The sequence below is a fragment of the Aegilops tauschii genome, chromosome 1 (assembly GCF_002575655.3).
Source record: "Aegilops tauschii subsp. strangulata cultivar AL8/78 chromosome 1, Aet v6.0, whole genome shotgun sequence".
Lineage (NCBI taxonomy): Eukaryota > Viridiplantae > Streptophyta > Magnoliopsida > Poales > Poaceae > Aegilops > Aegilops tauschii.
The window spans coordinates 242,422,906-242,449,680 of NC_053035.3; the positions used below are offsets into that span (position 1 = coordinate 242,422,906).

Consider the following 26,775-nt stretch of genomic DNA (forward strand, 5'->3'; position numbering starts at 1 on the left):
CCGTAAGCCACACAACCATGTTAGTAAATTAGTTTTTCGAATACTAGACTCAACTTCGGCCAAGGAGTTGGAAAGGGGGTTCCTACAGGCAGTCGGCTCTGATACCAACTTGTGACGCCCCCGATTCGACCGTACACTAATCATACACGCAAACGTGTACGATCAAGATCAGGGACTCACGGGAAGATATCACAACACAACTCTAGACACAAATGAAAGTCATACAAGCTCCATAATACAAGCCAGGGGCCTCGAAGGCTCGAATACATAGCTCGATACATAAGCGAGTCAGCGGAAGCAACAATATCTGAGTACATAAATAAGTTAAACAAGTTTTGCCTTAAGAAGGCTAGCACAAACATCAACGATCGAAGAGGCAAGACCTCTTGCCTGGGACCTCCTAACTACTGCTGGTCGTCGGCGGGCTCCACGTAGTAGTAGGCACCCTCAGGGTAGTAGTCGTAGTCGGTGGGGGTGGCATCTGACTCCTGGGGGCCACCATCTGGTTGCAAGAACCAGAAAGAAGAAGGAAGGGGGAAAAGGGGGAGCAAAGCAACCTTGAGTACTCATCCAAAGTACTCGCAAGCATCAGATCTATACTAAGTATGCATTGGTATCAAATGGAAGGGTTGTATCTATGGACTGAACTGCAGAATGCCAGAATAGAGGGGAAGGCCTAGCCTATCAAAGACTAGCATCTTCAGGCAACTCCAAGCATCTTGCAGCATGTAGAAGAGTAAAGAATAGCAGTTTATATTTAACAAACATGTTATAGCAATATTGCCAAGAGATCCTTCCTCGACTCCCTGCGAGAAAGCAATCCCGGAGCCAACATATCCATCACATATCAAGTATGCATTTCAAGTTGTATAAGATCAGGATATAAGTCTGAACGTCCATTATCGTGGACACGGTATTTGAATATATATCTTCCCTGCAGGGGTGCACCACGTTTTCCAACACGCTCGATCACTCTGGCCGGACACACTTTTCTGGGTCAATGCCCGGCCTCGAAAGATCAACACGACGTAGCCCTACCTAGGCTCAGCAGAGAGGTCCCCGCCGGTCTACATCCTAAGCACTCCGAGGTCTGGGCCCATCGCCCGTTGCACTCCGGATCGTTGCGCGCAGGGCGATAGAGGCCACCTCCCCTGGGGCGCCGACCAGGCCATGCCGCAATGCTGAACTGGACGTCTGACAAAGCTTCGGCTGATACTGCGATGTCGAGGCCCATAACTATTCTCGCGTGGTGGTTAGTGCGTAAAGGACAAAGGAACTCAGAACAAATACCCAAACCTGTTAGTGCATTATTAAAAGAAGTGACGGCTGTTGGGACAAGTCCGAGCTATCACCCCCTCCTGGGTGATACCGCTAAACAGCCAGCTGCCACCGTCACATCGCACGGGTGTTCTCCGGGCCCGCCCGGCTTTCACAACGGTCTCAAGTAAAGACAAGGTAACTGTGTGTCCAGACATCAAGGGGAAAACCCGAGGAATCACCCCCGGTGGATTTCACTCAATGTAATCATCAAGGTGAATGTAAGAGGGACCACCCTCGAGGTTCACACTTGAGGTGTTGCATGACAGAGCCGTATCGAGAATGGTGAAAGAGGAAATCACCCTCGATGACCACGACCGAATAGCTACACTACAGAATTATCATCAGGAGTGCGTTATGAGGGATCACCCTTGGCACTCGATAGTAGCTCTGCAGAGTCGAGCAACTAAAGGGGCGTGATGTGATGTGAGGTGTCGGGCTCTGGTCGTCGATCACGTTGATCGAGTCGTCGATGATGAAGCAGGGGCAACAAGGACAAGGTGGGGTTCACTGATGGATCACTAACCAACCTATACTATGCAGTTTAGGGTAAGCAGGTAGGTAACAATAGCAGATACAAAAGCAGGCTATGCATCAGAATAGGAGCAATCAATTACAGTAGCAAAATCTAATGCAAGCATGAGAGAATGGAATGGATGATATCGGGATGATCAAAAGGGGGGCTTGCCTGGTTGCTCTGGCAAGGAGGGGTCGTCGTCGACGTAGTCAATCACAGGGGCATCAGCAGCGATCTCGGGGTCTACCGGAGAGAAGAGGGGGAAGAAACAGTAAATATAATGCAAACAAATGCAACACAGATGCATGACGGCAGTAACACGCAGGGCTAGGGGTGTTCTATCGCGGTGCTACATGATACCGGCCAAGGGGGAAAACATCCGGAAAGTTTTCCCGGAGTTAGGCTTTTTGGGCAGATGAAACGGAGGGGGAAAGTTGCATGTTCTCTATGCTAGGGATATGTGGCAGATGAACGGACCGCGTATTCGGATTCTTCATATTTTTCTGAGCAACTTTCATGTATAAAACTTTCTCATCCGAGCTACGAATTATTTTATATGATTTTTCTAAGTTTTAACAATATTCTGCAATTTTAATTTAATTCGAATTAAAATAGCTAAAATGCTATGTGCACCCAGATCTGTGTACATAGAGGTGCACCAGAGGGTGACAAGCTGGTCCAGGGGGTCCCAGTTGACCAGTCAACTTTGATTGGTCAACAGGGGGTGGGGCCACCCTGTCATGGACTAGGGCTAGCTAATTAATTCCAGTTTCAACTAATCTAGTGATTAGGCTAATTAATCCTAGTTAATTAAGTACCTAATTAATTAATTGATTATTTTCATTTTTTTAAACCCTATTTTTTCTTCTTTTTTTAAAGCCAGGGCGCTGGGCCCCAGCAGTCAGCGGCCCAGAGGCCTTTCGGGCGTGTGGGTTAACGGGGCTACGGGCAGGGTTGCTCGTCGGGGCGATCCCGGGCGACGGCGCATCGGCTGCTGGACGCAGGAGTGCGCGACCGCAGGGGTGGGGAGCAGTGGCAGCACGGGCAGCGAGGCACCGGTGGCCGCAGAGATGGGCCGGCAGGGCGTGGCGCGGCGGAGGCCACGCAGTCCAGCGCAGCGGTGGCAGGACAGGAGCGGTGCTGTGCGGTGGCTGCGGCTGCAGCAGGTAGCAGCAGCACGGCAAGCAGGCGCGAGCAGCAGGCGTGGCCAGCCACCGCGAGCGGAGGCGGGGCGCGTGCGGGGTAGCGGCAGCACGGCGCAGAGCAGTGACAAGCAGCGGTTACTAAGGGATGCAGAGGGGAGAGGGGCCGGACGGGGGGGGGTGCTCACAAAGGAGCTGTAGGGAACGACAGTGGGCTCGGGGAGGCCGGTCGGGGAAGAGGTCGAGGACGACGTCCGTCGAGGAGGTTGAGGACGAGGCGGCGACGCGGTGGTCCAGCGAGGTGGCGACGGTCGACGGGGCATGGACGATGGCGAGCTGCGACGCAGACGATGGCAAGCTGCGACGCGGCGATGGGAGCGCCGGCTGCCGTCGGGGCAGAGGCGAGGTCGGGGGGGGCTCGCGACGGGGCGGCAGGCCCAGGTGCCCCCGATCCATATCAGGGGGCGAGAGGAAGAGGTGGGGGATCGAGGGGATCGTGCGGGGGAGGGGGGAGTGGGCGTGTTGGTGGGCTAGGGTTCCCACGGTGAGGGGTTAAGGGAGTGAGGGGGCGGCTGGGCTAGTGGGTTAGCCGACTGGGCCAGTTCGCCGGGGGGCGTTAGGCCCAGGGGGGGTTGGGGCCTTTCTTTTCTTTTGCTTTAGCCCTTTTCCCTTTTATTTCCCTGCCTCTATTTCATTTATTTTAGCGCTATAAACCACTTTATAAAAAGATGGTTCACCGCCAATATTAACAAATGAAATAATTTCCACTTGATGAACATTTTATTTACATGTTTGAGAAATTTGAATTCTGAGCTTTACTTTGAATTTGAGTTTGAACTAAGATTTGGATCGAGCAAGGATTAGCAACAGTAATGTGATGACGTGGCCTCATTAACAAGGGATTACTGTAGCTTAATTATCAGGGCGTCACAATTCTCCTCCACTACAAGAAATCTCGTCCCGAGATTTTAGGAGGTAGAAGGAAACAGAGCGGGGTATTCATCGCGAAGACGTTCCTCGAGTTCCCAAGTGGCTTCATCTTCAAAAGGATTTGACCACTGAACTTTTAGAAATTTGATAGCCCTCAGAGGGTGCGACGTTCAGCTTGATCGAGAACTCAGACCGGATGATCTCCGTAAGTGAGATCATCTTGCAAGGGTTGAGCTTTATAAGCCATGGGGTTATTGCGAAAGGATTTGCGACATAGGGCATTGGCCATGGTATTAGCCTTGCCAGGGGTATAAGAAATACCGTAGTCATTGTTTGTGATTGTTTCATATACATCGCTGTTGACGGAGATCCAGATCTAGCTGAGTAAACAAATACTTCAGACTTTGATGATCAGTGTAGATCTCGCAACGATTACCAAAAAGGAAATGCGGCCACAACTTTACTGCAAAATTTAACTGCAGCAAGTTCAAGGTCATAGACTGGATAGTTCTTTTGGAAAGGCATCCTGGAATTCACAAATGACTAGAGCATGTTCAATCCTCACAAAAGGAGAAGCGTTTAACGCTTTCAAGGAATAAATCCGTGCTTTGGTATTTCAAACAAGATGAGCATGGTAGCTTACTATCTCACTTGAAGGATGTATTAGATGGATGGTTTCAGTGGCGCAAATGATAGAAGTTGTATGTGTTTTCAACCATTCCCTTCCTAGGATGAGGTCGATATTGGACGACTTCAAAACAATGGGGGAAACATGGAATTCCAACCCTTCAAGTTCAACGGGGACGTTGTGAGTAACCAAGGTGGTTGGACATTGGCCCGCGGAATGCAGCTTGGGATTTCGCAAAGTGATGACGATTCCAGCAGGTAAGGAACGCCTGTGGCTGGCCCACCATTTGAGCAGCGGGACCTTTCAGGTAGTAAGCCGCGAAGGTGACATAGTTGGCAGGGGCTACATCAGTAGACTCCATCTCGAAAGTGATGTCATGGAGCCAGTCATCAGCATCAAATGGCTGAGTTGAGCTCCGGTATATGACAAGGTTGAGACGCGCAAAGTATTGCAGTGTTACTGGGGCTGACTGCTGATTCATATTGGGGCATGGAAACTGAGCCATGACTCATTCTATGAACTGGTGATTCATCTCAACTGATGTATCATTCTGGCCATGTATTCGGGAGGTGGTGGATTGTCGCTACCATGGTCACGACCAGCGGGTCTAACCATCCTGCTTAAATGCAACAGGGGGTACTTCAGCAAGGGTTGGTGCAAGTGTATGGAATCATTCATGATGCAATCTAAACAATGAGCAAAGGCGTGGTATGTACAAAGCAGTAGTCATTGAAGACATACCGATACATATACGGAGCCAATTACATGTTGTTCATGTGAGTTCGGACAAGAGAACACCCTAGACATACTAGGCGACACGCATGCACGCGACAAAGGGATACCACAACGGGACATAGCAAAGGCTACATAAATGTCAGGGAAACCTTTGGATCGAGGGATTTGCAAGTGACGACGCAGGGTGCCCTCGATAAGAGGATCCTGCGGTCAGTGAATATTTTGAAGCAGATCTTGTCCCTCAATTCGAGAAAGGGGTAACACAAATCTCCGGATGGATGTGATCACGAGAACCTAATGTTGGAGTTAGTAAAATCATTTAACCTGAGTAGAAGAGAGATCAGAATCCCAGAGTATAGACGAGGAGTAAAAGATCCTAATACCACCGAATGGTGACGTGGGCCCGTAAGCCACACAACCATGTTAGTAAATCAGTTTTTCGAATACTAGACTCAACTTCGGCCAAGGAGTTGGAAAGGGGGTTCCTACAGGCAGTCGGCTCTGATACCAACTTGTGACGCCCCCGATTCGACCGTACACTAACCGTACACGCAAACGTGTACGATCAAGATCAGGGACTCACGGGAAGATATCACAACACAACTCTTGACACAAATGAAAGTCATACAAGCACCATATTACAAGCCAGGGGCCTCGAGGGCTCGAATACGTAGCTCGATACATAAGCGAGTCAGCGGAAGCAACAATATCTGAGTACAGACATAAGTTAAACAAGTTTTGCCTTAAGAAGGCTAACACAAACATCAACGATCGAAGAGGCAAGACCTCCTGCCTGGGACCTCCTAACTACTCCTGGTCGTCGGCGGGCTCCACGTAGTAGTAGGCACCCTCGGGGTAATAGTCATAGTCGGCGGGGGTGGCATCTGACTCCTGGGGGCCACCATCTGGTTGCAACAACCAGAAAGAAGAAGGAAGGGGGAAAAGGGGGAGCAAAGCAACCGTGAGTACTCATCCAAAGTACTCGCAAGCATCAGATCTATACTAAGTATGCATTGGTATCAAATGGAAGGGCTGTATCTATGGACTGAACTTCAGAATGCCAGAATAGAGGGGAAGGCCTAGCCTATCGAAGACTAGCATCTTCAGGCAACTCCAAGCATCTTGCAACATGTAGAAGAGTAAAGAATAGCAGTTTATATTTAACAAACATGTTATAGCATTATTGCCCAGAGATCCTTCCTCGACTCCCTGCGAGAAAGCAATCCCGGAGCCAACATATCCATCACATATCAAGTATCCGTTTCTAGTTGTATAAGATCAGGATATAAGTCTAAACTTCCATTACCGTGGACACGGTATTCGAATATATATCTTCCCTGCAGGGGTGCACCACGTTTTCCAACACGCTCGATCACTCTGGCCGGACACACTTTTCTGGGTCAATGCCCGGCCTCGAAAGATCAACACGTCGTAGCCCTACCTAGGCTCAGCAGAGAGGTCCCCGCCGGTCTACATCCTAAGCACTCCGGGGTCTAGGCCCATCGCCCGTTGCACTCTTGATCGTTGCGCGCAGGGCGATACAGGCCACCTCCACTGGGGCGCCGACCAGGCCGTGCCGCAATGCTGAACTGGATGTCTGACAAAACTTCGGCTAATACTGCGACGTCGAGGCCCATAACTATTCTCGCGTGGTGGTTAGTGCGTGAAGGCCAAAGTCCAACTCAGAACAAATACCCAAACCTGTTAGTGCATTATTAAAAGAAGTGACGGCTGTCGGGACAAGTCCGAGCTATCACCCCCTCCTGGGTGATACCGCTAAACAGCCAACCGCCACCGTCACATCGCATGGGTGCTCTCCGGGCCCGCCCGGCTTTCACAATGGTCTCAAGTAAAGTCAAGGTAACTGTGTGTAATCATCAAGGTGAACGTAAGAGGGACCACCCTCGAGGTTCACACTTGAGGTGTTGCACGGCAGAGCCGTATCGGGAATGGTGAAAGAGGAAATCACCCTCGATGACCACGACCGAATATCTACACTACAGAATTGTCATCTGGAGTGCGTTATGAGGGATCACCCTCGGCACTCGATAGTAGCTCTGCAGAGTCGAGCAACTAAAGGGGCGTGATGTGATGTGAGGTGTCGGGCTCTGGTCGTCGATCATGTTGATCGAGTCGTCAATGATGAAGCAGGGGCAACAAGGACAAGGTGGGGGTAACTGATGGATCACTAACCAACCTATACTATGCAGTTTAGGGTAAGCAGGTAGGTAACAATAGCAGATACAAAAGCAGGCTATGTATCAGAATAGGAGCAATCAATTACAGTAGCAAAATCTAATGCAAGCATGAGAGAATGGAATGGGCGATATCGGGATGATCAAAGGGGGGGCGTGCCTGGTTGCTCTGGCAAGGAGGGGTCCTCGTCGACGTAGTCGATCACAGGGGCATCAGCAGCGATCTCGGGGTCTACCGGAGAGAAGAGGGGGAAGAAACAGTAAATATAATGCAAACAAATGCAACACAGATGCATGACGGCAGTAACACGCAGGGCCAGGGGTGTTCTATCACGGTGCTACATGATACCGGCGAAGGGGGAAAACATCTGGAAAGTTTTCCCGGAGTTAGGCTTTTTCGGGCAGATGAAACAGAGGGGGAAAGTTGCATGTTCTCTATGCTAGGGATGTGTGGCAGACGAACGGACCGAGTATTCGGATTCGTCATATTTTTCTGAGCAACTTTCATGTATAAAACTTTCTCATGCGAGCTACGAATTATTTTATATGCTTTTTCAAAGTTTTAACAATATTCTGCAATTTTAATTTAATTCGAATTACAATAGCTAAAATGCTATGTGCACCCAGATCTGTGTACATAGAGGTGCACCAGAGGGTGACAAGCGGGTCCAGGGGGTCCCAGTTGACTAGTCAATGTTGACTGGTCAACAGGGGGTGGTGCCACCCTGTCATTGACTAGGTCTAGCTAATTAATTCCAGTTTCAACTAATCTAGTGATTAGGCTAATTAATCCTAGTTAATTAAGTTAATTAATTACCTAATTAATTAATTGATTATTTTTCATTTTTAAACCCTATTTTTTCTTTTTTTAAAGCCAGGGCGCTGGGCCCCAGCAGTCAGCGGCCCAGAGGCCTTTCGGGCGTGTGGGTTAACGGGGCTACGGGCAGGGTTACTCGTCGGGGCGATCCCGGGCGACGGCGCGTCGGGTGCCGGACGCCGGAGTGCGCGACCTCAGGGGTGGGGAGCAGTGGGCAGCACGGGCAGCGGTTACTAAGGGATGCAGAGGGGAGAGGGGGCCGGACCGGGGGGGGGGTGCTCACAGTGGAGCTGTAGGGAATGGCAGTGGGTTCGGGGAGGCCGGTCGGGGAAGAGGTCGAGGACGGCATCCGTCGAGGAGGTGGAGGACGAGGCGGCGACGCGGTGGTCCAGCGAGGTGGCGACGGTCGACGGGGCGCGAACGACGGCGAGCTGCGACGCAGACGACGACGAGCTGCGACGCGGCGACGGGAGCGCCGGCTGCCGTCGGGGCAGAGGCGAGGTCGGGGGGTCGCGACGGGGCGGCAGGCTCGGGTGCCCCCGATCCAGATCAGGGGGCGAGAGGAAGAGGTGGGGGATCGAGCGGATCGTGCGGGGGAGGGGGGAGTGGGCGTGTTGGTGGGCTAGGGTTCCCACGGTGAGGGGTTAAGGGAGTGAGGGGGCGGCTGGGCTAGTGGGTTAGCCAGCTGGGCCAGTTGGCCGGGGGGGCGTTAGGCCCAGGAGGGGTTGGGGCCTTTCTTTTCTTTTGCTTTAGCCCTTTTCCCTTTTATTTTCCTGCCTCTATTTCATTTATTTTAGGGCAATAAACCACTTTATAAAAAGATGGTTCACCACCAATATTAACAAATGAAATAATTTCCACTTGATGAACATTTTATTTACATGTTTGAGAAATTTGAATTCTGAGCTTTAATTTGAATTTGAGTTTGAACTAAGATTTGGATCAAGCAAGGATTAGCAACAGTAATGTGATGACGTGGCCTCATTAACAAGGGATTACTGTAGCTTAATTATCCGGGCGTCACAGGCGAGGTAGGGATCGATCCCACCGGTCAGAATGCGAGGAGAGCGACCGGAGACGGAGATTCGGCGAGGTCCTCCGGTGCCGTTCTTGGGCAGGAGAGAGAGATGACGTGGGGAAAAAGAGTTGAATGGGTATGGGGGAGTTGGAACTCCCCTTGCCCGCTCTTAACCCCCACGCGCTCGCGTCTGCGTGGTAGTACCGCGGGTCACCGCGGTAGTACCGCCCGGGCGGAAGTATCGTGGGTCACCGCGGTAGTACCGCCCAAGCGGAAGTACCGCACACTGGGCGGTAGTACCGCTCATCCAGCGGCGGTAAAAAATTACTGCCGTGCTGGTTGCAGTAGTACCGTGGGCAGCTCCTGCGGTAGTAACGTGGCAAGCCACGGTAGTACCGCAAACCCAAGAAAGTGCAAGTTTCACAAAAGAGGAAAACAACCTTTGCAATACAACCTTCAAGCGAAAAAACACACTAAGAGCTAACACACGAGGAACTCAAACACGAGCTCGACACGAAGAAGGAAAGGCAAGAGACAACAAGGACCAAACACGTGACACAACCTCTCCAAAGAGAGGGCAGTGGCCGGAGCTACCTATTTTTGAGTCAATTGGTATGGCACCGCGAAGAATTATCCTTGGGCCCATGACCAAAACTCGTCTTTGAAGCACAAGTACCATAAAAATGGCTAGTGAAAGAGTTGATCAATTTACGCACAATGGGGGAGGGAGAGTACATTGAGAGAACAACACTCCCCCTATGTCCATGCCTACACCTAAACAAGATAACAAGTTGAGTATGGTGGGGTGTGCAAGGGTTCAAGCCACATTGCTCGAATCAATGATATTTAGGTCATGCCTTAACTCGCGAAATCTTGCTTCATCCAAGGGCTTCGTGAAGATATCTGCAAGGTTATCATTAGTGTTGACATAGTTGAGCCCGATCTCCCCTCGCCTAATGTGATCCCGGATGAAGTGATACCGAATCTCAATGTGCTTCGTCTTGAAGTGTTGCACCGGGTTGAGAGAAATCTTGATGGCACTTTCATTGTCACACCAAAGAGGCACTTTGTCACAAATGACACCGTAATCCTTTAAAGTTTGCCTCATCCATAGAAGTTGTGCACAACAACTATCGGCGGCCACGTACTCCGCTTCGGTGGACGAGAGAGACACACAACTTTGCCTCTTAGAAGACCAACTCACCAAAGAGCAACCAAGGAATTGGCACCCTCCGGAAGTTGAATTCCTATCCACTTTGTCTCCCGCCCAATTGGAGTCCGAATAGCCTACAAGGTTGAAGCTTGCTCCTCTTGGGTACCATAAGCCAAAGTTTGGGGTATGAGCCAAATATCGAAAGATCCGCTTGACCGCCACAAGGTGGCTTTCCTTAGGTGCGGCTTGAAACCGTGCACAAATTCCCACACTCAACATGATATCCGGTCTAGATGCACAAAGGTAAAGCAAGGAGCCAATTATGGAGCGATATACCTTTTGACCCACCGCTTTACCATTGGGATCTATGTCTAGTTGGCATTTGACGGGCATTGGAGTGGAAGCCGGCTTGACATCACTTAGCTTGAATCTCTTGAACATGTCTTGAGTGTATTTGGCTTGGTTGATGAAGGTCCCTTCTCTTCTTTGCTTGACTTCGAACCCGAGAAAGAACTTCAACTCTCCCATCATGGACATCTTGAACTTTGAGGTCATGAGAGCGGCAAATTCCTCATTGAAAGCTTTGTTAGGGGAACCAAAGATAATATCATCAACATATAGTTGGCACACAAACAACTCCCCTTTGACCTTCTTAGTAAAAAGAGTGGGGTCGATTTTCCCAATTTCAAACCCACGATCTTGCAACAACTCGGTAAGGTGGTCATACCACGCACGTGGGGCTTGTTTAAGGCCATAGAGTGCCTTATCGAGTTGGTACACATGATCGAGGAAATAGGGATCCTCAAACCCGGGGGGTTGTTTGACATACACCAACTCATTAATAGGACCATTAAGAAAAGCACTTTTCACATCCATTTGTTGCAACTTGAAATTATGATGAGAAGCATAAGCAATCAACAAACGAATAGATTCAAGGCGAGCAACGGGAGCAAAGGTTTCACCGTAGTCGATACCCTCGACTTGGGAGTAGCCTTGTGCTACCAAACGAGCCTTGTTGCGGACTATAATTCCATGAGCATCTTGCTTGTTCTTGAATATCCACTTGGTTCCAATGTCATCATGGTTCCCCGTTGGCCTTGGTACCAATCTCCACACCTTGTTGTGCTCGAAATTGCTGAGTTCTTCATGCATGGCATTAAGCCAATCCGGATCTTCGAGCGCCTCATAGACCTTTTGGGGTTCAATACAAGAGACAAACGCATGATGTTCACAATAGTTTGCCAATTGTCTACGAGTGCTTACCCCCTTTCGTATGCTTCCAAGCACATTTATCATGAGATGACCCTTGGTAGAGAGCTTGGATGCAATCTTGGCGGCACGACGCTCCAATTCCTCCTCAGGAGAGAGTTGAGGAGCGGTCACTTGATCATCTTGAGCGTCGTCTTGAGCTTGTTCTTGATCTTGAGCTTGATCTTGATCTTGAACTTGCTCGGAGGAGAGAACTTGACCTTGGGCATCACTTGGTGGTTCAACACCATCTTGAGGTTGATCTTGCCCTTGGTCTTGTTCATGAGGTCGAGGGCCTTCACTTTGTTCTTCGGAAGCGTGTGGGCCTTGGGTTGGTGATGGTTCCACTTGAGTGGAACATTTTCCTTCTCCTTCAGCCACAAGGGGTTCCTCAATGGGTAGGATAAAACCAACACCCATTCTTCTTATGGCTTGGGGAGGAATTTCATCACCTACATCACAAGTGCCACTTTGCTCCACTTAGCAGCCGTTATTCTCATCAAACTCCACGTTACACGTCTCCTCAATAAGTCACGTGGACTTATTCTATTGAGGACACGATAAGCATGAGAGTTTGTAGCATAACCAACAAATATGCCCTCTTGAGCTCTAGCCTCAAATTTAGACAAACGAACACCTTTCTTGAGAATGAAACACTTACACCCGAACACCTGAAAGTACTTGAGGTAGGGCTTGTTACAGGTGAGTACCTCATATGGAGTCTTGTTCAAGCCTTTGCGCAGATAGAGCCGATTGGATGCATGACACGCGGTGTTGATGGCTTCGGCCCAAAAGTTGTATGGAGACTTGAACTCCGCCATCATGGTCCTTGCCGCATCCATCAACGTTCGGTTCTTCCTCTCCGCTACACCATTTTGTTGAGGGGTATAAGGTGCGTATATTGATGCTTGATCACCTCATCACTAAGAAACTCATCCAAGGTGTAGTTCTTGAACTCGGTGCCGTTGTTACTTCTAATTGTCAAGATCTTTGCATTGTGTTGGCATTGGGCTTCATTTGCAAAGTCAATGACGGTTTGTTGGGTCTCAATCTTCCTCTTGAAGAAGTATACCCAAGTGTATCTTGAATAATCATCCACAATCACCAATCAATAGTTTCTACCCCCAAGACTATCAAAGGATGGAGGCCCAAAGAGATCCAAGTGAAGGAGCTCCAAAGGCCTCTTCGAGTAGATGATAGTCATGGGAGGGTCAGCCTTCTCATGTAGCTTTCCTTCGATACAAGCACTGCAAGCACGATCTTTGCCAAAACTAACATTTGTTAGTCCACGAACATGGTCCCCCTTGAGAAGACTTTGCAAAGATCTCATATTGACATGGGATAAACAACGATGCCAAAGCCAAAGCCATCCCACGTCAACTTTAGCCATTAGGCATGTCGCGGTCTTAGTGGGTCGCTCCGAAAAGTTAATCACATAGAGACCATTCTCGACATGCCCAACAAGGGCTACTTTAAGAGTCTTGCTCCACAAGAGGGCCACGGTATCAATATCAAAGAAAGTGGCAAAGCCCATGATTGCAAGTTGACGAACGGAAAGTAAATTGTATGCGAGGGACTCAACAAGCATGACCTTCTCGATCGTGAGATCATGAGAGATGACAACCTTGCCAAGTCCCAATACCTTAGAGGATGAGGCATCACCCCACTCGACATTGGTGGGCATAGATGGAATCTTGTGAACGTCCACCACCAAGTCCTTGCTTCCGGTCATATGATTAGTGGCTCCACTATCGAGCAACCATGATCCCCCACCGGAAGCAAACACCTACAAGAGATCAATGCTTGGTTTTAGGTACCCATTTTGTAATGGGTCCTTTGATGTTAGTGACAAGGGTCTTAGGAACCCAAACAGACAATTCAATGTACTCATAAGGAGAACCAACAAATTTAGCATAAACATGCCCATCACTAGCACGACATAACACATAGGAAGGGTTAAAGTCGCCGGCTTTGTTGGAAGGTGTGGCATTGCCCTTCTTGACACCACTACCCTTCCCATTGTTCTTCTTCTCCTTAGGAGCGCCCTCTCCCTCTTTCACAAAGGATTGCTTTAGAGGGGGAGGTCATTTGGCCTTGTCATTCTTCTTCTTGTTCTTGGGTTTGGGTGTGAACCCAATCCCTTCCTTGGCCACAACTTCCTTTTGATTGCTCAAAAGGTCGTTGAGGTTCTTCTCACCTTGTATACATGACACAAGGCCTTTCTCAAGTTGCTTCTTCAACTTAGTATTCTCCTTAACAAGATGCACATGCTCACAACACGGGTTAGTAGCATTTGCATTATCAATTAAGACCATATGAGGAAAAGTGGCTTTCTCCTTAGTTAGTTTTACTTGGAGTTGATCATGAGACTCTTTGAGGCTAGCATGAGCACCCTTCAAGACCTTGTGAGCCTTGTCAAGTAAATCAAACTCCTCTTTGAGTCTAGCAAGATCAACCCCAAGCTTTGCTTTCTCGGAGTTTAGCACACGAGATACAACAAGAGCATGATCAAGATCTTTCTTCAATTTAGCATGGTCCTCGTTGTATGACTCCTCAAGAGCCAAACGATGACCGCGCCCTTCCTCAAGAGCATTGGAGAGATCCGAAATCGCATCGGCATAGTCACGACTATGCCCCTCCATCTTAGAGATGGTATCTTCGTGAGCCTCGATCATGTCATTGGCTTCACCAAGTTGTTCCAAGAGAGCAACGAAGTGCTTCTTGGATTTACCCTTGAGCTTACTCATAAAAGACTCAAATTCATTTTCCTCCACATTGGACCCCTCACTTTCATCAATGCAATCTGTCAAATAAGGATTAGTAATGATGGTAGTTTTGATGTTGGGGGTTACCTTGTTGGTGCTTTAGTCATGAGGCACTTGGCGGCGATGTTCTCATTGGGTGGGTCGAAGAGAGACACCCGTGGATTTGTCGCAATGGCAACGGAGGCCATGGCAACCGGCTCACCGTCTTCATCATCCTCATTGTACTCTTCTTGTGCCACCAACCCCTTGGGAGGAGTCTTCTTGGTGAAGTTGCTCTTGTTGGGAAGGACTTGGCCTTGTCTTTTCAGATGAGCTTGCCACCATTGTCTTCCCTCTTCTCATACGGACACTCCGCAACAAAGTGACTCACATTGCCACAATTGTAGCAAGTCCTCACTCATTGCTTGCTATTCGTGCCACTTGAGTTGTTCTTGTTGAAGTTGGGACTTGAGTTCTTCTTGCTCCAAAATTGCCTTGAAGCGAGAGCCATGTGCTCATGATAAGCATATTTTGTATCTTCGGGGTTGCTCTCCTCTTCTCCTCTTCATCCTCTTCTTCCACACTAACCTTGGTCAAAGCAAGGTTGGGCTTCTTAGCTCTTTGAGAGCGCAACACCACATTGTCGGCGGTCTTGTCCAAGATTCTCATTGCCACAAACTCATCCAAGACTTCAGTTGAGGACAAGGTGTGGAAGTCCGGTCTTTGACGGATGATGGAGGATATGGCCTTGTGATAAGGCATCATGGCCTTGAGGAACTTGCACTTGATCCAATTGTCATCAGTATCCTTTCCCCCATGTTCTCGGAGTGAGACCGCGAGAGTGGTTAACCTCCGGTAAAGCTCACGAGGTTCTTCATCTTCGTTCATTGCAAACTCATCGGCCTCATCTTGCACCACTTCATAGTTGGAGCGTTGAATGCTTGCGCTTCCCTTGTAATGGGAAACAACATGGTGCCATGCTTCCTTGGCCATGGTGAAAGGTCGGAGATGTGCAAGATCTTCAGATGGAATTGCACCTTGGATGATGAAGAGAGCACTCTCGTTGAATTGATGATCCGCGGCTTCTCTAGGGGTGAAGTTGCTTGGGCCATGCGGATAAAAACCTTGCTCAACGATTCTCCAAAGGTTAGTATTAACATGGTTTAAATGACGTTTAAAGCGATATACCCAAGCATCAAAGTCCTCATTTTTCACAATCTTAGGAGGAGGGCCGGATGATTTAAATGAGTGGAGGGAATAGGTCCTCCATAAGTAGGAGGTGGTTCCACATGGGCAAAGATGCCACTACCATTTTTACCACTAGACAAAGGAACTTTCTCACTAGTAGCTTCCCCCTTGTCGGAATTAGCATCCGACACCTTGTTAGTGGGATCGACCACTTCCAACGGTGCGGTGGATAATTTGAGACCATCAAGAAAATTCTTAAACATGCCTTTGACCTCGGCCGTCATGGAGTTCTTCAATGTTTCTAAAGCCACATTGAACTCCTCACGCGGTTGCCCCATCGGCCGTAGACGAGAATGGATTCACACCGGAGTGCTCCTCCCCACCGTCTACGGTCTCAACCATACTCCTTGGACGGCAAAGTCCTTAATAAAGAGACGAGGCTCTGATACCAATTGAAAGGATCGATATGGTTGACTAGAGGGGGGTGAATAGGCAACTAACAATTTTTAGCTTTTTTACCAATTTAAACTTTGCATCAAAGTAGGTTGTCTAGATATGCAACTAGGTGAGCAACCTATATGATGCAACAACAACAAGCACACAAGCAATCAAAGGATACAACATGATATAAGCTTGCACAAGTAAAGGTACGAGATAACCAAGAGTGGAGCCGGTGAAGACGAGGATGTGTTACCGAAGTTCCTTCCTTTTGAGGGGAAGTACGTCTCCGTTGGAGAGGTGTGGAGGCACAATGCTCCCCAAGAAGCCACTAGGGCCACCGTATTCTCCTCACGCCCTCACACAATGCGAGATGCCGTGATTCCACTATTTGTGCCCTTGGAGGCGGCGACCGGACCTTTACAGACAAGGTTGGGGCAATCTCCACAACTTAATTGGAGGCTCCCAACGACACCACGAAGCTTCACCACAATGGAATATGGCTCCGCGGTGACCTCAACCGTCCAGGGTGCTCAAACACCCAAGAGTAACAAGATCCGCAAGGGATTAGTGGGGGGAATCAAATTTCTCTTGGTGGAAGAGTAGATCGGAGCCGTCTCAACCAATCCCTAGATAATCAACAAGTTTGATTGGCTAGGGAGAGAGATCGGGCGAAAATGGAGCTTAGAGCAACAATGGAGCTTGGGGGTGGAAGAGGTGGTCAACTCGGAGAAGAAGACTCCCCTTTTATAGTGATAGAACAAATCCAACCGTTATCCACTAACTCAGCCCGCGACGAGCGGTACTACCACACACAACAAGCGGTACTACCGCACGAGCCCACGGTACTACCGCAAGGCCCTGCTGTACTACCGCTGGCGCGGCAGGAGCTAACCCAGACTTGTGGCAAAGAAGCCGAGGGCGGTAGAACCACCGGCGCGGTACTACCGCTCCCCCTTGCGGTACTACCGCAAGGCAGGGTTGGTCTAGACTGGGAACGCACGGACATATAAAAATACATCCGTGGTTACTTCCGCTGAGTTCCGATCCATGCAAAATTCCGACACGGTACTACCGCAAGCCTGGAGCGGTACTACCACGTAGGGCACGGATGTAAAAAATTACATCCGCCCCTACTTCCCCTCATGCTGCTGCCCCTGGCCAGAGCTCGCGGTACTACCGCGCCCATGGTGCGGTACTACCGTGTAGGGAGCGGATGTAAAAAAATTACATCCGCCCCTACAACTGCCCGAGCAGCTGAGCTTGGCCTGAGGCCACGGTATTACCGCTCCCAAGGAGCGGTACTACCGCGCCTGAGGCCGGTACTACCGCAAGGGCCTGCGGTACTACTGCTCCGAAGAGCAGTACTACCGCATGCCCCAGTTCAGCAATGCTACCTCTTGAGCTTGCGTTGGTTTTTCCCTTGAAGAGGAAAGGGTGATGCAGCAAAGTAGCGTAAGTATTTCCCTCAGTTTTTGAGAACCAAGGTATCAATCCAGTAGGAGACTACATGCAAGTCGCCTCGTACCTACACAAACAAATAAGAACCTTGCAACCAACACGATAAAGGGGTTGTCAATCCCTTCACGGCCACTTGCAAAAGTGAGATCTGATAGAGATAATAAGATAAATATTTTTGGTATTTTTATGATATAAACTGAAAGTAAAGAATGCTAAGTAAAAATAGATTGGAAACTTATATGATGGAAAATAGACCCGGGGGTCATAGGTTTCACTAGTGGCTTCTCTCAAGATAGCATAAGTATTACGGTGGGTGAACAAATTACTGTCGAGCAATTGATAGAAATGTGCATAATTATGAGAATATCTAGGCATGATCATGTATATAGGCATCACGTCCGCGACAAGTAGACCGAAATGATTCTGCATCTACTACTATTACTCCACACATCGACCGCTATCCAGCATGCATCTAGAGTATTAAGTTCATAAGAACGGAGTAACGCATTAAGCAAGATGACATGATGTAGAGGGATAAACTCAAGCAATGTGATATAAACCCCATCTTTTTATCCTCGATGGAAACAATACAATACGTGCCTTGCTGCCCCTGCTGTCACTGGGAAAGGACACCGCAAGATAGAACCCAAAGCTAAGCACTTCTCCCATTGCAAGAAAGATCAATCTAGTAGGCCAAACCAAACTGATAATTCGAAGAGACTTGCAAAGATAACCAATCATACATAAAAGAATTCAGAGAAGATTCAAATATTGTTCATAGATAATCTTGATCATAAACCCACAATTCATCGGATCTCGACATACACACGCAAAAATAATTACATCGAATAGATCTCCAAGAAGATCGAGGAGTACTTTGTATTGAGATCCAAAGAGAGAAAATAAGCCATCTAGCTAATAACTATGGAACCGAAGGTCTGTGGTAAACTACTCACACATCATCGGAGAGGCTATGGTGTTGATGTAGAAGCCCTCCGTGATCGATTCCCCCTCTGGTGGAGCGCCGGAAAAGGCCCCAAGATGGGATCTCATGGGTACAGAAGGTTGCAGCGGTGGAAATAGGGTTTCGTGGTGCTCCTGGATGTTTTTGGGGTATATGGGTATATATAGGAGGAAGAACTAGGTCCGTGGAGCTGCGAGGGGCCCACGAGGGTGGGGGCGCGCCCAGGGGGCAGGCGCGCCTCCCTGCCTCGTGGCCTCCTCGCTTCTTTCTTGACGTCCACTCCAAGTCCTCTGGATCACGTTTGTTACAAAAATAACTCTCCCGAAGATTTCATTCCGTTTGGACTCCGTTTGATATTCCTTTTCTGCGAAACACTCAAATAGGCAAAAAACAGCAATTTGCACTGGGCCTTCGGTTAGTAGGTTAGTCCCAAAAATAATATAAAAGTGCTTAGTAAAGCCCATTAAACATTCAAAACAGATAATATAATAGCATGGAACAATCAAAAATTATAGATATGTTGGAGACGTATCAAGCATCCCCAAGCTTAATTCATGCTCGTCCTCGAGTAGGTAAATGATAAAAACAGAATTTTTGATGTGGAATGCTACCTAGCATATTTCTCAATGTAATTTTTTTATTGTGGCATGAATGTTCAGATCCGAAAGATTCAAGGCAAAAGTTTAATATTGACATGAAAATATTAATACTTCAAGCATACTAACAAAGCAATCATGTCTTCTCAAAATAACATGGCCAAAGAAAGTTATCCCAAAATCATATAGTCTGGCTATGCTCTATCTTCATCACACAAAGTATTTAATCATGCACAACCCAGATGACAAGCCAAGCAATTGTTTCATACTTTTGATGTTCTCAAAAAATTTCAATCTTCACGCAATACATGAGCGTGAGCTATGGACATAGCACTACATGTGGAATAGAATGGTGGTTGTGGAGAAGACAAAAAGGAGAAGATAGTCTCACATCAACTAGGCGTATCAACGGGCTATGGAGATGCCGATTAATAGATATCAATGTGAGTGAGTAGGGATTGCCATGCAACGGGTGCACTAGAGCTATAAGTGTATGAAAGCTCAACAAAAGAAACTAAGTGGGTGTGCATCCAACTCGCTTGCTCACGAAGACCTAGGGCATTTTGATCATTGGAATATACAAGCCAAGTTCTATAATGTAAAATTCCCACTAGTATATGAAAGTGACAACATAGGAGACTCTCTATCATGAAGATCATGGTGCTACTTTGAAGCACAAGTGTGGTAAAAGGATAGTAACATTGTCCCTTCTCTCTTTTTCTCTCATTTTTTTATTTGGGCCTTTTTCTCTCTCTTTTTTGGCCTCTTTTTTTCTCTTTTTTTTTCTTTTCGTCCGGAGTCTCATCCCGACTTGTGGGGGAATCATAGTCTCCATCATCCTTTCCTCACTTGGGACAATGCTCTAATAATGATGGTCATCACACTTTTATTTACTTACAACTCAAAAATTACAACTCGATACTTAGAACAAAATATGACTCTATGTGAATGCCTCCGGCGGTGTACCGGGATATGCAATTAATCAAGAGTGACATGTATGAAAGAATTATAAAGGTGGCTTTGCCACAAATATGATGTCAACTACATGATCATGCAAAGCAATATGACAATGATGAAGCGTGTCATAATAAACGGAACGGTGGTAAGTTGCATGGCAATATATCTCGGAATGGCTATGGAAATGTCATAATAGGTAGGTATGGTGGCTGTTTTGAGGAAGGTATATGGTGGGTGTATGATTCCGGCGAAAGGTGCGCGGTATTAGAGAGGCTAGCAATGGTGGAAGGGTGAGAGTGCGTATAATCCCTGGACTCAACATTAGTCATAAAGAACTCACATACTTATTGCAAAAATCTTATTAGTTATCGAAACGAAGTACTACGCGCATGCTCCTAGGGGGATAGATTGGTAGGAAAATACCATCGCTCGTCCTCGACCGCCACTCATAAGGAAGACAATGAATAAATAAATCATGCTCCGACTTCATCACATAACGGTTCACCATACGTGCATGCTACGGGAATCACAAACTTAGAATAAGTATTTCTCAAATTCACAACTACTCAACTAGCATGACTCTAATATCACCATCTTCGTATCTCAAAACAATTATCAAGTATGAAACTTCTCATAGTATTCGATGCACTTTATATGATAGTTTTTATTATACCCATCTTGGATGCTCATCATATTAGGACTAATTTTATAGCCAAAGCAAACTACCATGCTGTTCTAAAAGACTCTCAAAATAATATAAGTGAAGCATGAGAGATCAATACTTTCTATAAAATAAAACCACCACCGTGCTCTAAAAGATATAAGTGAAGCACTAGAGCAAAATTATCTAGCTCAAAAGATATAAGTGAAGCACATAGAGTATTCTAATAAATTCGGATTCATGTGTGTCTCTCCCAAAAGGTGTGTACATCAATTATGATTGTGTTAAACTAAAAAGCAAAGACTCAAATCATACAAGACACTCCAAGCAAAACACATATCATGTGGTGAATAAAAATATAGCCTCAAGTAAAGTTACTGATAGACGAAGACGAAAGAGGGGATGCCTTCCAGGGCATCCCCAAGCTTAGGCTTTTGGTTGTCCTTGAATTTTACCTTGGGGTGCCTTGGGCATCCCCAAGCTTAGGCTCTTTCCACTCCTTATTCCATAGTCCATCAAATCTTTACCCAAAACTTGAAAACTTCACAACACAAAACTTAACAGAAAAATCTCATGAGCTCCGTTAGCGAATGAAAACAAACCACCACTTCAAGGTACTGTAATGAACTCATTATTTATTTATATTGGTGTTAAACCTAATGTATTCCAACTTCTCTATGGTTCATACCCTCCGATACTAGTCATAGATTCATCAAAATAAGCAAACAACACACGAAAAACAGAATCTGTCAAAAACAGAACAGTCTGGAGTAATATGTATAAAACGTATACTTCTGGAACTCCAAAAATTCTGAAATAAATTGCCGGACGTGAGAAACTTAGATATTAATCATCTTCAAAAAGAATCAACTAAATATCACTCTCCAGTAAAAACTTGCAGCTAATCTCATGAGCGCTAAAGTTTCTGTTTTTTACAGCAAGATTAAAAAGACTTCACCCAAGTCTTCCCAAAGGTTCTACTTGGCACAAACACTAATTAAAACATAAAACCACATCTAAACAGAATCTAGATGAATTAATTACTAAACAGAACCAAAAATCAAGAAACAAAAATAAAATTGGGTTGCCTCCCAACAAGCGCTATCGTTTAACGCCCCTAGCTAGCCATAAAGGCAAGAATAGATCTAGGTATTGCCATCTTTGGTATGCAATCCATAAGTGTCTCTCATAATAGATTCATAAGGTAATTTTATTTTCTTTCTAGGAAAGTGTTCCATGCCATTCCTTAACGGAAATTGGAATCTAATACTTCCTTCTTTCATATCAATAATTGCACTGATCGTTCTAAGGAAAGGTCTACCAAGAATAATAGGACATGTAGGATTGTAATCTATGTCAAGAACAATGAAATGTATGGGCACATAATTCCTATTTGCAACAATAAGAACATCATTAATTATTCCCATAGGTTTCTTAATGGTGGAATCCGCAAGGTGCAAGTTTAAAGAACAATCATCAAATTCACGGAAACCTAACACATCACACAAAGTTTTTGGAATCGTGGAAACACTAGCACCCAAATCACATAAAGCATAGCATTCATGATCTCTAATCTTAATTTTAATAGTAGGTTCCCACTCATCATAAAGTTTTCTAGGGATAGAAACTTCTAATTCAAGTTTTTCTTCATAAGATTGCATTAAAGCATCAACGATATGTTTGGTAAAAGCTTTCTTTTGACTATAAGCATGAGGAGAATTTAACACGGATTGCAACAAGGAAATACAACCTATTAAAGAACAATTATCATAATTAAATTCCTTGAAATCCAAAATAGTGGGTTCATTGCTATGTAAAGTTTTGACCTCTTCAATCCCACTTTTACCAATTTTTGCATCAAGATCTAAAAACTCCGAATCATTGGGACGCCCTTTAACTAAAGTTGACTCATCTCCAGTCCCATAATTATCAAGATTCATATTGCAAAACAAATATTTAATAGGAGACACATCAATCACTTTTAGATCTTCATCCCTATTGTCATGAAAACTAGAAGAACACGCCTTTATAAAGCAATCTTTCTTAGCACGCATCCTAGCGGTTCTTTCTTTGCACTCGTCAATGCAAATTCTCATAGCTTTGAGAGACTCATTGATATCATGCTTATGAGGAATAGATCTAAGTTTCAAAGAAACAACATCAAGGGAAATTCTATCCACGTTCCTAGCCAACTCATCAATCTTAGGAAATTTTTCTTCAATCAAAGCATTGAAATTCTTTTGAGAAATCATAAATTCTTTAACACTAGTCTCAAAATAAGAGGGCATCTTATTAAAATTTCCATAAGAGTTGTTGTAGGAATTACCATAATTATTAGAGGAAATACTAGGATACGGCCTAGGATTAAAGTTTCCTCTATAAGCGTTGTTACCAAAATTGTTCCTACCAACAAAATTCACATCCATAGATTCATTATTATTCTCAATCAAATTAGACCAAGGCATATCATTGGGATTAATAGGAGCACTCTTATTAGCAAACAACTTCATAAGTTCATCCATCTTTCCACTCAAAACATTAATCTCTTCTATCGCATGAACCTTCTTACTAGTGGATCTTTCGGTGTGCCATTGAGAATAATTAACCATAATATTATCTAGGAATTTAGTAGCTTCTCCTAAAGTGATTTCCATAAAAGTGCCTCCCGCGGCCGAATCAAAAAGATTTCTAGAAGCAAAATTCAATCCGGCATAAAAAATTTGTATAATCATCCATAAATTCAATACATGTGTAGGGCAATTACGTATCATTAATTTCATCCTCTCCCAAGATTGTGCAACATGTTCATGATCAAGTTGCTTAAAATTCATATTATCGTTTCTAAGGGAGATGATCTTAGCAGGAGGAAAATACTTAGAGATAAAAGCATCTTTGCACTTATTCCAAGAATCAATACTATTTTTAGGCAAAGACGAAAACCAAGTTTTAGCATGATCTCTAAGTGAAAACGGAAATAGCTTCAATTTAACAATATCATTATCCACATCTTTCTTCTTTTGCATATCACACAAATCAACAAAGTTGTTTAGATGGGTAGCGGCATCTACACTAGGAAGGCCAGAGAATTGATCTTTCATGACAAGATCCAACAAGGCAGCATTAATTTCACAAGATTCAGCATCGGTAAGAGGAGCAATCGGAGTGCTAAAAAATCATTGTTGCTGGTATTGGAAAAGTCACACAATTTAGTATTATCTTGAGCCATCGTGACAAACAATCCAACACACAAGCACACAAGAAGCAAGCGAAAAGAGGCGAACGGAAAAAGAGGGCGAATAAAATGGCAGAGGCAAATGGCAAATAATGTAATGCGAGGGATAAGAGTTGTGATGGGTACTTGGTATGTCTTGACTTGGCATAGATCTCCCCGGCAACGGTGCCAGAAATCCTTCTTGCTACCTCTTGACCTTGCGTTGGTTTTTCCCTTGAAGAGGAAAGGGTGATGCAGCAAAGTAGCATAAGTATTTCCCTTAGTTTTTGAGAACCAAGGTATCAATCCAGTAGGAGACTACACGCAAGTCGCCTCGTACCTACACAAATAAATAAAAACCTTGCAACCAACGCGATAAAGGGGTTGTCAATCCCTTCACGGCCACTTGCAAAAGTGAGATCTGATAGAGATAATAAGATAAATATTTTTGGTATTTTTATGATATAAACTGAAAGTAAAGAATGCAAAGTAAAAATAGATTGGAAACTTATATGATGGAAAATAGACCCGGGGGCCATAGGTTTCACTAGTGGCTTCTCTCAAGATAGCAAAAGTATTACGGTGGGTGAACAAATTACTGTCGAGCAATTGATAGAAAAGTGCATAATTATGAGAATATCTAGGCATGATCATGTATATAGGCATCACGTCCGCGACAAGTAGACCAAAACGATTCTGCATCTACTACTATTACTCCACACATCGATCGCTATCTAGCATGCATCGAGAGTATTAAGTTCATAAGAACGGAGTAACGCATTAAGCAAGATGACATGATGTAGAGGGATAACTCAAGCAATGTGATATAAACCCCATCTTTTTATCCTCGATGGCAATAATACAATACGTGCCTTGCTGCCCCTGCTGTCACTGGGAAAGGACACCGCAATATTGAACCCAAAGTTAAGCACTTCTCCCATTGCAAGAAAGATCAATCTAGTAGGCCAAACCAAACTGATAATTCGAAGAGACTTGCAAAGATAATCAATCATACATAAAAGAATTCCGAGAAGATTCAAATATTGTTCATATATAATCTTGATCATAAACCCACAATTCATCGGATCTTGACAAACACACCGCAAAAAGAATTACATCGAATAGATCTCCAAGAAGATCGAGGAGAACTTTGTATTGAGATCCAAAGAGAGAAAAGAAGCCATCTAGCTAATAACTATGGACCCGAAGGTCTGTGGTAAACTACTCACACATCATCGAAGAGGCTATGGTGTTGATGTAGAAGCCCTGCGTGATCGATTCCCCCTCCGGCGGAGCGCCGAAAAAGGCCCCAAGATGGGATCTCACGGGTACAGAAAGTTGCGGCGGTGGAAATAGGGTTTCGGGGTGCTCCTGGATGTTTTCGGGGTATATGGGTATATATAGGAGGAAACAGTAGGTCGGTGGAGCTGCGAGGGGCCCACAATGGTGGGGGCGCGCCCAGGGGGGCAGGCGCGCCTCCCTGCCTCGTGGCCTCCTCGCTTATTTCTTGACGTCCACTCTAAGTCCTCTGGATCACGTTTGTTCCAAAAATAACTCTCCCGAAGGTTTCATTCCGTTTGGACTCCGTTTGATATTCCTTTTCTGCGAAACACTCAAATAGGCAAAAAACAGCAATTTGCACTGGGCCTTCGGTTAGTAGGTTAGTCCCAAAAATAATATAGAAGTGCTTAGTAAAGCCCATTAAACATCCAAGACAGATAATATAATAGCATGGAACAATCAAAAATTATAGATAAGTTGGAGACATATCAAGCAACACTAGGAGTCCTTCATTTTGTAGAGACACGGAGAAATGGAGGATGCCCCAAAGAGCCAAAGGAAAGGTGGTGCAAAAAGGAACATACGTGTATGTGTTGATTCCACTCAAACCTTTCCAACGCGGACCCCCTTTTAATAGTACGGCTTTCCTACGACTCAAATCCACGGAAAAGAAACGTAGAGAAACGTCGTCTTCAATAGTATTTGAGGGGCACCAAATCGTCTTGTGCCTAGTCATGATATGTCTGAAATGCTCAAAGCACACGATTAGTCCGCAAAAGCATTGTCGTCAATCACCAAAACAACTAAGGGATAAATATGACCTTACAACCTCGAACCATGCATTGCATCGAACAGGAAGCGGGCCTTATCGATTGCGCCCTTCGAACAAATCCCTGGAATGAGGACGTGGAACTTTGACACTAGCAGCGGTGTGAGAGCGCCCCTCCAGAGCACAAATAGGTCCTACGCCTCGCAGTACATGGAAGCGGCGCTTATTGCACGGAGGATGGCTGCACTGGAGGTGACCGAGGGGGTGCAGTCCGACTCACTGAGGCGATGGAAGTAAGAGAGGAAACGAACTTGTGACAGGTTCGCGAAGAGGAGGAGCGACGAGCACAACATGCATCGGGCATGACTGAGAGGAAGCGAATGTGTGTGGAGTGCGCACTCCGGCGGCGGCAAGTGATAACCCACAAGTATAGGGGATCGCAACCGTTTTTGTGGGTAGAGTATTCAACCCAAATTTATTGATTCGACACAAGGGGAGCCAAAGAATATTCTCAAGTATTAGCAGTTGAGTTGTCAATTCAACCACACCTGGATAACTTAGTATCTGCAGCAAAGTATTTAGTAGCAAAGTAATATGGATGTAACGGTAACGGTAGCAAAAGTAATATTTTTGGGTTTTGTAGTAATTGTAACAGTAGCAACGGTAAAATAAATAAGCAAAGAACAATATGTGAAAAGCTCGTATGCATTGGATCGGTGATGCAGAATTATGCCGGATGCGGTTCATCATGTAACAGTCATAACATAGGGTGACACAGAACTAGCTCCAATTCATCAATGTAATG

General features: G+C 45.9%; 1 protein-coding gene across 1 annotated transcript in view; it reads right to left on the minus strand.

Annotated features, from left to right (window-relative positions):
- The window catches only part of LOC109745704 (uncharacterized), a 58,003-nt gene extending 31,680 nt beyond the window's left edge, over nucleotides 1-26,323 (minus strand). The window contains 1 exon segment of the mRNA XM_073506018.1: nucleotides 26,031-26,323. Within this exon segment, the coding sequence (XP_073362119.1) occupies nucleotides 26,031-26,323 (293 nt within the window).
- Nucleotides 26,324-26,775: the final 452 nt, after the last annotated feature.